The sequence below is a fragment of the Populus euphratica genome, unplaced genomic scaffold (genome assembly GCF_000495115.2).
Source record: "Populus euphratica unplaced genomic scaffold, PopEup_1.0 scaffold21.1, whole genome shotgun sequence".
Taxonomy (NCBI): Eukaryota; Viridiplantae; Streptophyta; class Magnoliopsida; order Malpighiales; family Salicaceae; genus Populus; species Populus euphratica.
In genome coordinates, this window is record NW_011499887.1 from 527,794 (window position 1) to 545,234 (window position 17,441).

At 30.1% G+C, this 17,441-nt stretch overlaps 1 protein-coding gene across 2 annotated transcripts; it reads left to right on the forward strand.

Moving 5' to 3' along the window:
* Positions 1 to 5,696: 5,696 nt before the first annotated feature.
* Positions 5,697 to 9,465, forward strand: LOC105130485 (AP2-like ethylene-responsive transcription factor ANT). Of its 2 annotated transcripts, none has more exons than XM_011033023.1 (9): positions 5,697 to 6,380; positions 6,499 to 7,186; positions 7,427 to 7,509; positions 7,680 to 7,688; positions 7,780 to 7,868; positions 7,954 to 8,027; positions 8,125 to 8,175; positions 8,289 to 8,368; positions 8,543 to 9,465. In XM_011033023.1, the coding sequence occupies exons 1-9, from the start codon at positions 6,065 to 6,067 to the stop codon at positions 9,175 to 9,177; spliced, it is 2,025 nt and encodes a 674-aa protein (XP_011031325.1). In that variant the 5' UTR covers positions 5,697 to 6,064; the 3' UTR covers positions 9,178 to 9,465. The 2 variants fall into 2 exon arrangements, with proteins under 2 accessions (XP_011031325.1, XP_011031326.1); XM_011033024.1 differs by having other exon boundaries at positions 5,700 to 6,380; positions 8,292 to 8,368.
* Positions 9,466 to 17,441: the final 7,976 nt, after the last annotated feature.

The window sequence follows — 17,441 nt, forward strand, 5'->3', positions numbered from 1 at the left end:
AAGTCCTAGTTATTCGACCTTATTGCTATATGTTTTTTTTATATTTAGAAGATGATGGTGATCATAATTTAATTCATCATTCTCATCAATAAATTTTAATGATTTTTTTTGCTGTGATTGATGCTTATGTTATTCTTTTATATGAGACCTTTAAAGCTTAAAGATCGTGAACTTTCATTGGGTGTTAATATGTTCAACTTTGCCTCACAAGTTTTCTCCTTTGAAAAAGATGGTATGAAAAAGATGGAGAAGATATTTCTTGAACATCTTGTGTCAATTCATTGACCTTGCCATGATTAATGTTTTTTTAGTAGCAATATTCATGACTAATTCTAGCTTTTATCATGGTTGATTAAGCTTTATTTTTTGTAGTTACCCTCTACTAAGGAATCCTTCTAGCCTAGAAAAACTAGATAGATGGTTCACATTATGTCATGAGTTAAGTTAAATTTTTTCTAACATAAAAAATAATGTCCATTCTAACATAAAAAATAATGTCCAAGAATTGAGCTTTTTAAAAAAAAATCAATGAAAAAAATTACTAATAAAAAAATAAATATTTGCCAAAATTATAAAAAAAATACCCTTTAAATATTTTTTAAAAGGTCTTAATGATCTTATTTTAAAAAATAAAAATTGAATAAGAACAGGATAATCTCATGAAAAGAAAAATAAAATAAAAATAAAAATTGAAGCTTAATTACCATCAAATCAAACTCTAAAAGATAAACTGAAAAAAATCAATTTAAAAAATATAAAAAACCCTGCCTTGAGTCAATATGCTAAATTTGCAACTTGGTTGTGAGACCAAAATAACTCTATACGGAGGTCAACTCTTAAACAAACTAAATAAAGATAAGCAAAATTGAAAAAACAAAACTAAATTTTTTTATAAAACTCAAGTTATCTAGAGGTAACTTGACATATCTATGACTTTATATATGAGATCAGAATAATTAAATAAAAAAAGAAGTTGAAAGAAGCATGAAGTTTGAGGTCCAATAACCTAATATCGAAGGATGAAACTATGAACAAAAACTCAATTTTAACAAAATATCTAAAAAAACCAAAGTCAAATCGTCGAAACTCATAACACAAGTCATATGACTGAGATTACTCTATAGAAGATGAACATAAAAAAATTATAAATCAAAATTCTCAATCATCTAAATTTATTTTTTAAAAAATAAAAAAAAATAAGGATTAAATCTAGTATTAAAATCAAATGAAATTGAAAAATAAAATGATAAAAAAATAGAAATAAAAAGGGACTAAATTAGATACAAAAACTAAAAATATCAAATGTTAAGGGACAAAGTTAAAAAACAAAACAAACAAAAACTAATAAAACACATTTAATTCATTGAAGGAAAGTGTAAAACTCGAGGTGAGATGAGGGAATATAAGAAAAAAAAGATCATCAGAGTTCAATGGCTACATTTTTCTATACATGCATTAGACCATCTGTAAGAGGATGTTGAGGCGCGTCTAATGTTGTAACAAAATTTTGTGGAATACAACGTTTAGCTATTAGAAAACACTTCATGTGCACAATAACTTAGCGCCTTCAACTCGATGCACATGCCAACCAATTCTGGTTCTTAAATAATAGTAAAAAAATCAAATTATCATTTAGTTAAACTATTATAACTAAAAAAACAAGGGTGAAAATATGAAAAAACTCATGAATGTTAGTTAAGAAAATGTTTTTAAGGGTGATTTAATCATTTTATTATACTTCATAGAGTGAAAAAAAAAAACCCAATTGTAAATGAAATAAAATTTATTTATAAAAGTAATTTAATTATTTTACTATGCTAAACAAATTTGAAAATGTCAAGTTATCCTCAACCAATATAATAATGAATTATGAGAAAATGATTGTATTATCTTTAATTACAATGAATTGATTTTGTTTGAAAATGAAAGAATAATTATTTTATTGTTCAGATTTTTTATATTCTTGTCTTTAATGAAAAGACTTAGGTTATATTTGTTTTCTGAAAAGTGGTTTTCAAGAAATCACTGTCCAAATTTTTCTATGTTTGTTTGTCATTAAGAAAATTAGTCAATAAAAAACACTTTTCAGTTAAAGAAAAATTTAGCTTGGTTTTCAGGAAAGTGTTTTCTTGAAAAATTTGGACGAAAAACACTTTCTGAAAGTTATAAAAAAATTAAAAATATCATATTATTTGCTGATTATATCAAATTTGATCCTCAAACTTTTTATTGTTATATATAGTTTGTTTTGAATATTTATTTTTCAATTTCATATCTTAAAATTTAATTTTTATATTAATTTTGGTACTTATTTTTATAATTGTTATTTGCTTTTTTCTTATTATTTTTTTATTGAAATTTTTTATTTCTCAAATTTGGTTCTTATTCTTTTGATTGTTACTTATTTTATTTGAAATAATTTATGAAATGTTAATTATTATTATTATTTTTATTTTTATTTTTTGAGATTTGATCTCTATTATTTTGATTATTATTTATTTTATTTGAGATAATTTATGAAATTATATATATTTTTTTTAATTTCATTCTCATTCAACTTTTTAATTTATAAGATTTGTTACTTATTATTTTAATAAACTTGAGAAAAATAAAATATTAATAAGTTTTTTTCCAACTCATTTTCATGATATAACAAAATTCTAGAAAGTGTTTTTCAACTTATTTTTATTATATTATCAAATATAAAAAAAATAATTCAATTTTCTAGATTTTACTATTAAAAAAATTATTTTTTAACAAACAAATAGAATTTTAGTTTTTTTTTTATTGTTAGAACTATTGTTGTCGCCTTGAGAAGTGGTCTTAATATTCTTTATTTTTATCAACTAGGTATATTATCTTTGCATGTTGGTGGACAATACATTCATAAGTTACAGAAATAAACTAGCTATGTTGACAGCGCGTTCCCGTGGGCAGAACAATTTTGTTTTAATGTAAATGAAGTGACAGGTTAAAAAAAAAAATTGCTCAAATGTTTTAATAAATAAAAATTTTTAAAATCACTTAATTAAGAGTTTATTTAATATTATGATAATAATTAATTTTTAAAATGTTTTTTATTTTTTAAAAAATCTCTTTTTAATGTTAACATGTTAAAATAATTTAAAATTATTAAAAAATTAATTTAAACAGAAAAATTAAATTTTTAATAAACAGTGTTTATTTTTTAGGCAACCAAGGACTCAAACCTGAGATTATAGAGAAAACAAACCTTTTAATCCCAAGTCTTTATCACTTAACTATCACCTAAATAGTTATAAACAGTGTTTATATTTACATGCTGTCGAGTGGTTAAAAAGATATAGAAATAAAGTTCAATTTAAAAAAAAAACTGATTCAAAGTTTTTAGTTAATTTTCTTTTCTTATTTCTCTTTCTTCAACTTTTAGTTAATATTTTAAAATATATTCTTCCTTGTCAATTCTCATGTTCTATATTTTCAATAGTGAAAAAAGGCCATTCACTAAGAGTTCGTACCCTTTTCCTAATATAATTAGATTAAATTTAGACATTTTACAGGGCTACATAGTGACCTCAAATAAACTTTTTCAAAACATGTCAGAATCTGAATCCACAAAAAATCAAACCAGTTTCGAGCCAGGGATGCCCTCTGCTTGTTTGGTTCCACACCATCTAGCTCGTAAGGTTATCCGGTCCCTTGTACCGATGACAACTTTTGTAGCAGGAGAGGAGACGACGGGACAAGGCAAGGACAGTCAAGAGTTTGACTTGGCAAAGCTTGATGGTCAGTAAAATACGGCGTCGTCTCCACTTCACTTGTCCTGCATGCAGCAACCCCACAGAGAGAGAGAGAGAGAGGAGGTGGAAGAGAAGATGCCTCGTCCATGCCTCTTTATCTATCTGCCACCTATCTATCTTCTATCCCTATGAGTTGGAAATAAAGTAGGCCCAGAGAGACTACACATTGAAATGACTTGATGGAGCGCTTTGTTTTCTGCTCTGTGCTGTGAAATCTACTGATGCCTGCTGGCCTGCTGCTGCTACTCACATTAAAGCAAAAGCAGTACCTGGTCTGGTTTTTGTTTTATCAAATATTATTAGCTGGTAGGGATTAATAGAGTTCAAGAACACACTAAGATTTATAGAATACTCCAAGCTATTCTTAAAATATTAATTGGGTGTATGGTAATGAGATATAGATCTTTTAATAAAAATTATGTTCAAGGCCTTGATTGCTGGATGCGGAGTGGTCTGATGAATTTTTTTTTGTGTTTGTTTATTATTAAAAAATTAATTAATAAAAAATATTTTTAATAATATTTTTAATTTTATCTTTTAGAATTTAATTTTTATATTAATTTTAATTTTTATAATTATTATTTATTTTTTCTTTATTATTTTTTAATTAAATTTTTTTATGAATTAAATTTGATCACCATTCTTTTAATGGTTATTTATTTTATTTAAAATAATTATGAAATAGTAATTATTATTATTTTGATTTCTTTATCTTTTAATTTTTTAATTTATTAGATTTTATTTTTATTTTATTTAAAATAATTTAAGAAATGATAATTATTATTAATTTAATTTCTTCATCTTCTATTTTTTTATGTGTTAAATTTGATCTCTATCATTTTAATTATTATTTATTTTATTTGAGATCAATTATGAAATCATATTTTTTTTAATTTCATTATCATTCAGAATTTTAATTTGTAAACTTGAAAAAAATAAAACATTAATAAATTATTTTTCAGTTTATTTTTTATATCATAACCAATACTGAAAAATATTTTTCAATTTATTTTAGACTATCAAATATAAAAAATAATTTATTTTTTTGAAATTCATATTTTTAAATAAAACTACTTCTCAATAAATAAATGAATTTCAATTTAAGATGTTTTCTCAAGTTTTTTTTATATTTTTATCAACATTTTTAATATTCAAATCATATAAAAATATTTAAAAACTCAACCATACTTTAGAAAGTATTTCTAAATGCATTATTAAACATTGTTAAAGAGAGATTCGTTAGTGTATGATTTTTTCCTTATAATGTTTTTACAAAATGGTTTTTAATTTTTTTTCTCAAAAAATATTAAAATAATTATTTAAATTGTTTTTAATTTTTTAATATTTTGATATTAAAAATAAAAAATAAATTATTTTAATATTTTTTAAACTGAAAAATATTTTTAAAAAATTACTGTAATATAAAATACACATAACTTTTGGGTTATGTTTTATTTTTTTTCAACGAAATTCACAAAATTATCTCGAATGTATATCAATGATCTAAAACTATTTTCAAAATAATTTATATGTTAATCAAAATTGAATAATTAAAAAAAATGCATCCCTCACGCGAAGAAGATGTTTTCTGGAAAAATAGCCTGGCTTTCTCAATCAATGTAGCGATCCTTGAAATTAATTGATGGGATTTGCTGGGCATTGAACAGAAGTCGTACGTATCCACTTGAGAAAATGAGGTTTCTTTGCTACTAAAAATATCTTTGTCTTTGGTGTAACTGTAGGTTTTTCGTTCAGGATTTTTAATGGTATCTTGGGATGTTCGATGGGATGGTATTAATTAAAGTAAAGAAAAAGAATGGCAACAAGGGGAGCGTAGGGTAAAGTAAAAGAAGAGGTCTTTCTCATACACAGATCCCTATGGAATGCAGGCAGGATGCCCGGCATTGCTTGCTGGAGCTCATTCTTTTTGTTTTAGGTTAAAGGGTCTTGCTTTGTTCTCTTTACAAATCTTTTCGCAGAGAGAGAGAGAGAGTGTATGGATTCAGTTGCAGGAGTTTGGATTTGTTTCAGGTCTTTAGATGAGTGGTTAGATTTGGTCCAAGCCCAATATATCCTCTTCTGCAACTAGCTAAAAGAAAAAAAAAACCCTCTTAAAATATTAGTGAAAGTAAAAGGAGAGATATATACTATGTTATTACTACATTCTTAGTAGTATATATGTCTTCACCAATCATTGTGTTTGCCCTTGCCCTTGCCTCTGCCCTTGTCTAAAAATTCTTTTCTGATTAAGTTAGAATTAAGTGACATCAGAAAGCACAAAAGATATGAAGTCCATGAACAATGATGATGGTAACAATAACCATAATGCTGACTGGTTAGGCTTCTCTTTGTCCCCTCAAATGAACATGGAGGTTCCATCAGGTACTGATCATCATCAACAAACACGGTCTGCCTCTGCTGCTGTTCCTACTGCAATCCCAACAAACCTTTTCCACTCCCAATTACCACACCTTAACTGTGGTATTTACTATGGTGTTGAAGGTGAAAATGGTGGCTTTTACTCCCCCTTGCATGTTATGCCACTGAGGTCTGATGGGTCGCCTTGTATGATGGATGCTCTCACCAGGACACAGCCTCAAGGTTAGCCTACTTCAGCTGAAACTTAACTTATTCTTTGCTTCTTGGCTTTGTTTTGTGCTTTTGGGTAAATGTTGATTATCAAACTTCTGGACACTTCTGTTTGACTTTGTATGTGAAGCAACAATGGTGACAACTTCAACACCAAAACTTGAGGACTTCTTTGTTGGTGCAACTATGGGGACCCATCACTATGAAAGCAATGATAGAGAAGCTATGGCTCTTAGCTTAGACAGTAGTACTACTATGTATTATCACCAAGACACAGACCATGAGCCCAACAACCAAATTTGTCTAAACCAGCTTGAACAAAACCCCAGACAGCAACACCATCACCACATTCAAGTTCAACAGTATCCATATTACTCCAACTTTAGGAACAATGAGATGTCAGGAGGAGAGGATGCTAAGCAAATGACTCAGGCTTCAGATTGCAGTCTTCTGCTTCCAAATATGGGAGATGATGGGATAACTGGCATGAAGAATTGGGTTTCGAGAAACCATCAAAGCAACCATGTCATGGAGCAGAAGATGCTTAGATGTGTAGTTGAAAATGGAGGTGATTCTGGGCCTAATATTAGTGCAATGACATACGGGGATTTGCAGTGTTTGAGCTTGTCAATGAGTCCTGGCTCCCAGTCAAGCTGTGTTACTGGTACTTCTCAGCAAATCTCACCTCCCGTGACTGACTGCGCAGCCATAGAAACCAAGAAAAGAGGACCCGGGAAGGGGGATCAGAAGCAAATTGTTCATAGGAAGTCCATTGATACATTTGGGCAAAGAACTTCCCAATATAGAGGTGTTACAAGGTTACTACTTCTTTTATCCTTAATCCCTTTTCTATGTCCTGCTCTTTTATTTAATCTGATTTTTCTTTTTTGAAACAAGTCTATTTTTCATAACCATAAAGTCTTTTTGCACATTAATTCTTGCACTGCTCTTTCCTGTCTTGTCTGTGCCTCTGATCTTCCTTTTATTTTTGTTTTTCTCTCAATTTGCTGGCATTATATTCCTAAAAACAGAATAATTAATGGATTTTGTTTAATCAGGCATAGATGGACAGGGAGATATGAAGCCCATCTATGGGACAACAGTTGCAAGAAAGAAGGTCAAAGCAGAAAAGGAAGGCAAGGTTAGCAAATAAATGCATAATCAGCCATTTGCTCTCATGTTTTTCTTGCTCTGAATGCTTCAGCATTTTTTTCATTCTTTTTTTTCTCAATTGACCGGACTAATAAATCTATATCTCTGGTTTTTGTTTTTGTTTTTTGCTTGCCATTTCAAACAAATGATGACTCTCAGTTTATCTGGGTAAGACTTTTTCATGTACTATGATAAGAATTTTTAAAATTTTGTCATATAGAGTCAAATTTATGAAGTAAATCCAAAATATAAATTTCAGGGGGTTACGATATGGAAGAAAAAGCTGCAAGAGCTTATGATCTAGCTGCACTCAAGTATTGGGGACCCTCTACTCATATCAATTCCCCTGTAATGATTTTGCCCTCTTTTTTTATTTCATTCCAATTTTATTTTTTTTATCATACTGAAAGGGAATTTTGTTGTTGCTTTCTAGTTGGAAAACTATCAAAAAGAAATTGAAGAAATGAAGAGCATGACCAGACAGGAATATGTTGCTCATTTGAGAAGGTTTAACATCTTTTGCCTTAGTGTGTATCCATGCATTCACATGGTTTCTATTTTGGATCTAACTTTTGTATTTTTTTTTCCCTCTTTATTTGAGCAGAAAAAGTAGTGGGTTCTCTAGGGGAGCTTCAATTTACCGAGGAGTAACAAGGTCTTGATATCCTACATTAGTACTTAGCAACATGTGAATACTGCTCACTTGCATTTTGTACAAAGAAAGTGATTGTTTGGCCCTGAAGTCTCTGTTCATGTTTTAATTTTTAGCAGACATCATCAACATGGAAGATGGCAAGCTCGGATTGGAAGGGTTGCCGGAAACAAGGATCTTTATCTAGGAACATTCAGTGAGTTCGTGGGCTAATTATGTTTCTGTTTATTGAATTTGTGTCTTGATATTCTACGGTTGTGCTCATGTATTCATTTGACTCTTGTTTCCACCAAAGTCTTAGTGCATGCTTGTGCTTGTAAGATTGCCTTGCTTCTGACTGTTCTGATCTTTATTCAAACCAAAACTTCAGGCACCCAAGAGGAAGCAGCTGAAGCCTATGATGTAGCAGCTATAAAATTTCGAGGAGTTAGTGCTGTAACTAACTTTGACATAACAAGGTATGATGTGGAACGAATCATGGCTAGCAATACACTTCTTGCTGGAGAATTAGCCAGGCGAAACAAAGACATTGGACCTTGTAATGATGCAACTACCGATCACAATCCTTCTACTCGTAAGAGTGAAAACGAATCGGATTGGAAAATGGTCTTCTGTCAGTCCTCCCAGCAACTGGATCACAAAGCCTCAAATGCTGTGGATAATTACAAAACTCAGGCTTTCTCGTTGTCCCCTGAAAATGTAATTGCAAATGATAGCATTTTCTCACCGCACCAGCAACAGGTAGAAGACTCGTCCAAGATGGGAACTCACATGTCAAATTCGTCGTCGCTGGTGACTAGTTTATGTAGCTCTAGAGAAGGAAGCCCTGATAGAGCAAACCTACCAGTGCTCTTTGGAATGCCTCCCTCAGCAGCATCCAAGCTGTACACTAGTCCAATTTGTGATGTGAATTCTTGGATCCCAACAGCAGCAGCAGCCCAATTGAGGCCTGCTGCTGTCTCCTTGCCTCACATACCAGTTTTTGCTGCTTGGACAGATGCCTAGGGTTAGTGTTTTAATAAAAGCGCTGCAGAGGTTTTTAGCATGAAGAAAACAGGAGAAAGGAAGTTAGATTCGGTTTTTTTTTTTTGGGATTTTCTTAAGTTAATGGATAAAATTGAGGGGGTTACTGGACGCACTTGGATGCATGCATGGGACCATGTTCATGAACAAGAGCTTCAAATTTTAAAACTCATCCTTTTTTGGACCTGGCGATGATCTTGAAAAGTAGTAATGGTGGGAGAGAAGCTTTTAAAAACATTATGATTGAAGTCTGTGGAATGATTTTTGCAATATGGGATGGCCATTCTCATAATTAGGCTCAAGCTTTTATCGCCTCTCTCAAGTACAGAACAGAGCAAATATGGGATGGCCATTCTCTTTTGCTTTGAGCCTTTGACCATAATGTTTCTGATCTCATCACCACTTATGGCTCTCCATGCACACAACATCATGATTACCACCCGCCTTTATCACCTAACCTTTCTCTAAAGATGACACCACAATCTACATTGCATGCCAATAATTCCAAAAGTTAAGAAAAAAGAAAAAGTGGGAGGGGATGTGAATTGTGATGGTGGAACTTGATTCTTATTCGAGGGTTTTAACTGGTTAGTTATGTCAGCTACGCAAAGGAAAAGCAGCACTTGACACTAGAAAAAACCTCAAAGCTCTTTCGTTCGAAGCACACATCTTACTCACCACTACAAGCTAATGATGATGGGCATAAAAGCAATTCCATGTCCACATGTACGTAGATTTCAATGACCAGTCAGTGCTTAACATTGCGTGTGAGTTAACACACGTGCTGTCATGTTCATTATCTTTGTTCTTCACATTCTCTCTTTCCTTCCTCTCAAATAGTTCTTGTATCATTATTATTTGCCCTTTACATAAAAGAAAAAAAAACTAATAGCATGTTATGGATCTGGTTCTAGGTTTTGCTTAGGAAGATAGAGTCGAGATAGGTTTTCAATGTACAAGCCGTGATCATGCATCAACTTGTTGGTAATTAAGAGGTGGAAAAGCCATTATTTCATTCGATTTTCAGAAGATATAAAACGAATATTTTGCTTCGAAAGTTTGGTGAAACAGGTTCTCCCACATGATCAAGATTATATATATCGCCAGCAACAAGCACATGACTAGATTATCTTGCAAATAACACGACATGGACGGGCTATGAGTTGGCAAGACTGTTCGTGGTCTTTGCCCTATAAGAGTACAAAGACGCAGTTATTACTGATCTGTAAGTTGCTCTACAGCTTGGACGACATGAAGATTCATGTCAGCGTAATGATCAAAAGAAAAATCTCAACCACCAAGCTGGGCACACCGATTTTGACTTTTGTCGACATCCTTTTTCTGACAGGAGCTGTATTTTTTATTATTATTAATACAGATATTTAAATTAATTTATATTTATTTTAATTGATATCATTTATTTAAAAATTAACAATGATATGAGTTTTTTTAGTCACCCTTAAACTTACAAAAATCAAATTAATAATTTTTAAAGAAAAAGGTAAGTAATTTACCCCCTCAACATTGAGAAACAGCTGTATTGATTTTAACGTTCGATGTACTTCTATTATTCTTACAGGGAAGACAAAAAAACATGCATGTTCCTCTCGAAATGTATCAGCCATTTTTTTATTTTTTTTAGATTAATATGGATGTCAGGTCCAGCTTGCACACATTATTTTAAGAATAATTCTATAAATAAATCTTATATCTTATGTATTATAATTCATTAATATAATGTTATTTTTTCAGGATATCAAATGAAATCAACATAATTTAAATCAATAACAATTGAAATAATCAACATAATTTAAATCAATAACAATTGATGTATCTTGTCGAAGAAAATCAGAAATCCAACTTTATTGTTCTTATTGTAAACGCAAAGAATCTTGACAAATATCAAGTATTCATGTGCCCTTTGGACAAAGATTCAGTAGCATTTATTTAGTAGCCAGCTAGTTTGATGGCCCTGTGGGTCCATTTATTTTTTTATTTTTCAATCCAAATCTTTTATTTGATTAATTCATCCTTATCTTTCCTTTAACATCCTTTGATTAATTCATCCTTATCTTTCCTTTAAAGAGAAGGTTTTTTTTTTAAAGAGAAGGTTTTTTTTTAAAAAAAGAAAAAAATGCCTCAATATTGTTTTCATAAGATTGTAGAGGAAAAATAAACAATTAATTTAAAAATTATATAACTAATAAAAAATATTAATTATTTATGAAATATTTGTTTTTGGAAATATGTAATACGTTTATATTTGCTCATAAAATAATTAATAATATTAATAAAAATAAATCTTATCTGAAGAATATAATATTATAAAATAATTTTTATTTGAAGAGAAATTGATTTTATAATATATAATAAATAAATAAGTAAATAATGAGTTGTTAGTGTCTTGTGTAGGGGCATACTGAGAGCATGTTTAAGATTATAACAGTACCTGTAGTTTAAAGTATTTTTTATTTAAAAATATATTAAAATAATATTTTTTTTATTTTTAAAAAATTATTTTTAAAATAATTATATCAAAATAATTTTAAAATATAAAAAAATTAATTTAAAATATAAAAAAATTAAATCATTTTTCTGAACTATTCTTGAAGATTATTTGATAGTATGGTTATGGGTAATTTTCAAATAACTTTGTGTGCTGAATTACATATTAATAATTTTTTTTTATTATTATAAATTTATTTTTTATATTAGCCCATCAAAATAATTTAAAATATTTTAAATTTTAGTAAAAAAAATTTAAATTTTTAAAAAATATAATTTACATAATACTCTTAATTTTTAATAAAACCTATGATTCATCCCATTGTATTGATATTTTTTAAAATAAAAAAATCCCTGCCATGTATTTCAAAAGAAGGAAGTCCCCCCTCCTTCTCAAACAAAGCAGCATGCATGGTGATGGGTGATGTCAAAAGTAATGGGCTAAGACCAAACTTGTGTAAATAATTGTCCTTAATGGCTTAAAGGCGTACGTCAAATTGTAATCAATGTCATGTCAAGGAAATACGCCATGATGGTGTCTGGCACTCATGCTCCATGGGATCAACTAAGGTAAAATCACCGAATCATGTGAATTGTCAAGGTCTTCTAACTACTTGTTGAGGAGATTAACACTAATAAAGCAAAGGGTATCAAATGTAATAAAGGTAGTGTGTGGTGTAGTTCGTATTTTTATAAAAGTTAATCTTTTTATTTTTAAATTATTTTATTATGTTAATATAATAAACAAGTTTTTTTTTAACAAAATATATATCATTTAAATATATTTTTAGATAAAAAATACTTTTAAAAGTAATATATATCAAACTCATAAGTTAGCACTTATATATTTATCTTAAAATTATATAAGATCCAAACGGGCACTTATAATAGTAACCGAGGCTTGCATTTGCAAGTTTATATATATATAAACAATTGAAATGGTCATGATATATAATATTTTAAAATGTACAAGAAAATACACCATTGATATATAATAGGCTCCAATTAATCCAGCTGGATTAAGAATTTTTTTTACAGTAAAAAGAATCAATACACTTTGATCATTTATATTTTTTATGTTTCCAATAAAAGAATCACACAAGGAAGAGAGTTTTTTTTTGTTAACTAGTTTTTGTTATATATTACATCACTTTTTAACCATACTCTTGTATGGAAAAATTAATCAATTATATTCATATTTTTTAATACACCCTTCTCCTATCAATTAGCTTTAACAATAAATTCAATATAAATTCGCAAGAATGCGTATTAAAGTCAATATACTACAAAAAGAATATGTTATTGCTGAGATTTGCATATAGCTAAGCTTGGTTACATATTGAATCTATTTTTCTTTTTGCTTAAAGGGTTATAATATATTAACTTGAAGAAATATCTTTACCTGTTCATGTTGAAAAATATCACGTGATCATTAATTCCTGATAAAAATAGTTGATAAATAAAATATATTGCGGTTGCGGAGTATAAATGGTTATTTTACGAGCGTGTTTGCGCGCGCGCGAAGCACGACACAAACAGCCGACGACTGCAAGGGCCAACAACATCATCAATTTGAGGAGCCATGGTCATGATTAATCAAACAGAGCAGAGCTCAAGATTGAGTGACCAGACCCAATCTTCTTGAAAGAGGATCATGGGAGTCACTTCATGACAGCATTACAGCCAATCCATACGGGCTGTTCGTTTCCCTAAGACTTTAATAACAACGATATGTGGCCATGCACTGTGTATCAATAATTACAATCCGAGCTTCATATAATATTATTAGCCGTCGACAGCACACTATATATAATCATTCTATGATCACCTTACGAGTCTGAATGTGTTCGATCTGAAATCAGCCATATCTGCCTCCGTTCAAGATCTCAAGGCTCAACCGCCGCTACCTTTATTGGCAACAAATGTGTATGGGAATAAATGTTTGAACTTTTCATGTTAAGCTATATGGTAGTGTTTGATTTGAGAGCATGTTCACCGTTTTTTTAACACAAGATCTTGTGTTTGATTATATTAAAAAATATAAATAAAAAAAAAATCAGAAAACATAGAAATTCTAAATAAATTTTTATCTTTGTTGTTTTTGTTTTTTTATCTCGAAACAGTAACTAAATGAAAGCTTATAAATTATCTTAGCATTTCATTAGAGAAGTAATTTTTTGCCTTGAACTTCCAATTATACCAAACTAGCTGCGATTTAGCTCGTATGCGGGACATCAATGTTTTTATATGATGACCACATGCTATGCTAGGCTTTTTGGACATTCTCTCATATCAGTACCGCACTTTATTCCCAAAAATTGATATTTGTGTGTTAGGCTGATAAATCACAACCTAGAAAAAGATATGGTTTGCCACATTTCCCCACCAAAGTCTAAATCAGACCAAGTTGAACGAACATGTGTCTGTTTGCCCCACCTTGCTTTCTACAAATCGTGGACATCGTTGTGCCAAGAACAAAGGGCCCGTTTTGCTGTCAAGGTTGGGCTTTGAATTCGATGGCTGAGAACATCTGGACTTACTGGTTCGGAAAGGGAAAACGAAGGCAGTGGATAGTTACCGGGATGATTTCACTGATAATGGAGCGACAACTCTAGGCAAATAAAAGGATATGAAATCCTAAATCACCACGAGTATTGAGATTTCAACAGTGATGTTTTCGTTTTTTAGCAAGGACTGTTCGATGAAACCTCTCAATCTAAAACTGTATATTATAGATGCATTTGCGCTCACCAACGTAAAAGGTACAAAGAGATAATGTTGCAATAATTTAGGCTGACGACGGTTCTCCATCTCCTAGTGAGAGCCAAGGAGCAAATGTCACATCCAGTTCTCGTGCGCAAAAGATATTGTTGTCCAGCAAACATCCACGAGAGGTTGGACGCAAGCAATGAAAAGTTGGACCGATCGCAGAGAAGAGGACATGGTGCTGTCTGAGCTAGGGACCGTAACTGGGCTACAGATTGGAATAGTGATAGGAGGCGGGAAAAGCCATAGAAGCAGAGGGCCTCAAGATTTGAGGGTTAAGGCCCTCGTTTTCACCTCACAAAATCTCCTGGACCCGTGCAGTCCCATGGTAAGACCTTTCACTTTCACTTCTTATCATGGTACAGAAGTAGAAGATTGCCCTTCGAGGGCATGAGAATGCAGCCCCAACAATGTGTTGTTTTGTTGGCGCTCATGTTCTGTCTGATGTAACTTCAGCCTCGAAACCCAGGGGTAGATATTAGAGATTGGACCACTAGTTGAAAATGAAGCCCAGCAAAGTCCAGCTCCAGTGTTTACATAGAGAGGAAGCATTACATTTCAGGTGACAAGAACCCCTCTTCGTTCTGTCTTGAAGAGTTCTGGTTGGTGTCGTCACCAGATCTCACCTCCAATTCAGATGAACTGTGGCCCAATTCAGACCACATGACTGACGGTACCGAGCGATAATTGTTTTAATCAATGAACTACGATGAATTATTGATCATATTAAGGTTCTTTGATGGAAGAAAGTGAGAAGGAGATTTTTACTAGTGTGGGATCTATATGTATCTCTCTCCTTGTAAATCACTTTAATAATCCCGTTTTGCTAGTTTTTTTTATTGATTTTTTGTTAATTAATTTTAAAATAAACTTCACATTTTATTTTATTTTTATTTTTATTATCATATAATTAAGTAAAAATAGTCTACAAGTTTTTTTTTATTTTTTATTAAACCTATTAGAATTCAAAATTCAAGTCGTTAGAATTTAAAATTCAAGTCGAGGGTGTTATAGAACTCAAGTCTATCTAATACGTTATCGTCTTAATAATTTTAAAAAAGATATTATCTTAAATTTTTTTATAAAACTAAATGATATTTTTATCGGTTATCTAGATTATTTTTAGACCCATTAAATTGATTAAGTTATAATAAATTATTTTATAAATAATTTAATTTGAAGTTTGAATTAGATAAGAAATCAGTTCAATAAATTTTAAAATTAACTAATTAAATTAAGTTTAATGATAAATTTAAAATTTTTTCATTATCTAAATATTTTTTTTATATTTGTTTTTATTCAACCCGCAATATAACTAACTAGTTATCTAATGTTTATGTATTAAAACATTTGTGCTTCATCCAATAACAATAAATAAATAAATAAATAAACCTTTCACGTGTGAAAAAAATAAAGGCTCAATGCAAAGTCTTCGAAGCCAAAGAAGCTAGCAAAATATCGATCATACCTAATGTTTATAAAAGAAAACAGTTTTGTAATCTTGATCATCATGGCTGCTGAAGAATTAGGTTGACAAGATTCTCTACGCATATCCTTGATCTTGGATGTCACAAAATTAAAGAGATTAACTAATTATTTGCTAATAAACATGAATTAAATAATAGTTTACTCATAATTTTTTATTGTTTGAACTAAGCATTTATATTGGGATTGGTGGACTTTTGCTTGTAGTGAAGCAACAACCGTTGGTGGCAATCAACTAGTTGCCACTAAAACCAAATTAAGCTGCTGAAGCGGAGAGCCTTTGCCTTAGATTCCAATTTGTAGTGGGGAAGTCTACCTTGGAGCGCCATGCCAGTAGACTGTGAATGTTGACTTGCAGCCCCAAAGGGGGTGTCTTTTTCACAACTTTTTTTAAATCTCCTTAAAAGTGTTTTTATTTAAAAAACATTAAATTCATGTTTTTTATATAGTTTTAATATAGTAATATTAAAAATAAAAAATTATTTTAATGTATTTTTAAATAAAAAACTGTTTTAAAAATATACTATACTACAATCTCAAATACTTTATTATTAATTAATATAAAAATTCTAGGATTAGGAGAATGATTTGGGGTTGGATTTTTAATTCAAATGAATAAAAATATTAATTTGATTAAACTTATTTAACCTAGAGAGATTTTTAATTACTTGACTAACCTTTTTTTTTGTTTCTAAAAAATTTTATTATTAAAAAACATACTTTATAAATCTAAATAAATAAATAAAACTTTAACTATCATAATTTTTTTAAAAAAATATATATCCTAACTTAAATATAAAATCTACTATACATATCTCAGACTCTTTATTACGTTCCTTAAAGAACTTGGCTGACCTATAAAATTTAATCCACAAGTCAATATCTTGGAAGAAGAAAAACAAAGTGTTGTCGTTTCAATAAATAAAGTTGATTTAACACCCGCAAGACAAGGTGACGATACAAGTGACAAAGGCGTGACGTCGTCCAAGGTTAATCACAAACAGAACAAAATTGACGAAATCAAAAGGTTTGGAACTCAATTGATCATGACATTATACATGAAGGGCTAAATTGAGGTTTACAATTAATTTATATCCCGTTCTTGTGCATCGCCCCTCATTCAAGAATCGGCAAAACGTGATGATGTTTGCATTATTATATAAATCTTAAATTTTTTATGTTATATTTTTTGAAAATCTTAACTAACCTATAAAATTTAATCCACAAGTCAATATCTTGAAAGAAAAAAACAAAGTGTTGTCGTTTCAATAAATAAAGTTGATTTAACACCCGCAAGACAAGGTGATGATACAAGTGACAAAAGCGTGACGTCGTCCAAGGTTAATCACAAACAGAACAAAATTGACGAAATCAAAAGGTTTGGAACTCAATTGATCATGACATTATACATGAAGGGCTAAATTGAGGTTTACAATTAATTTATATCCCGTTCTTGTGCATCGCCCATCATTCAAGAATCGGCAAAACGT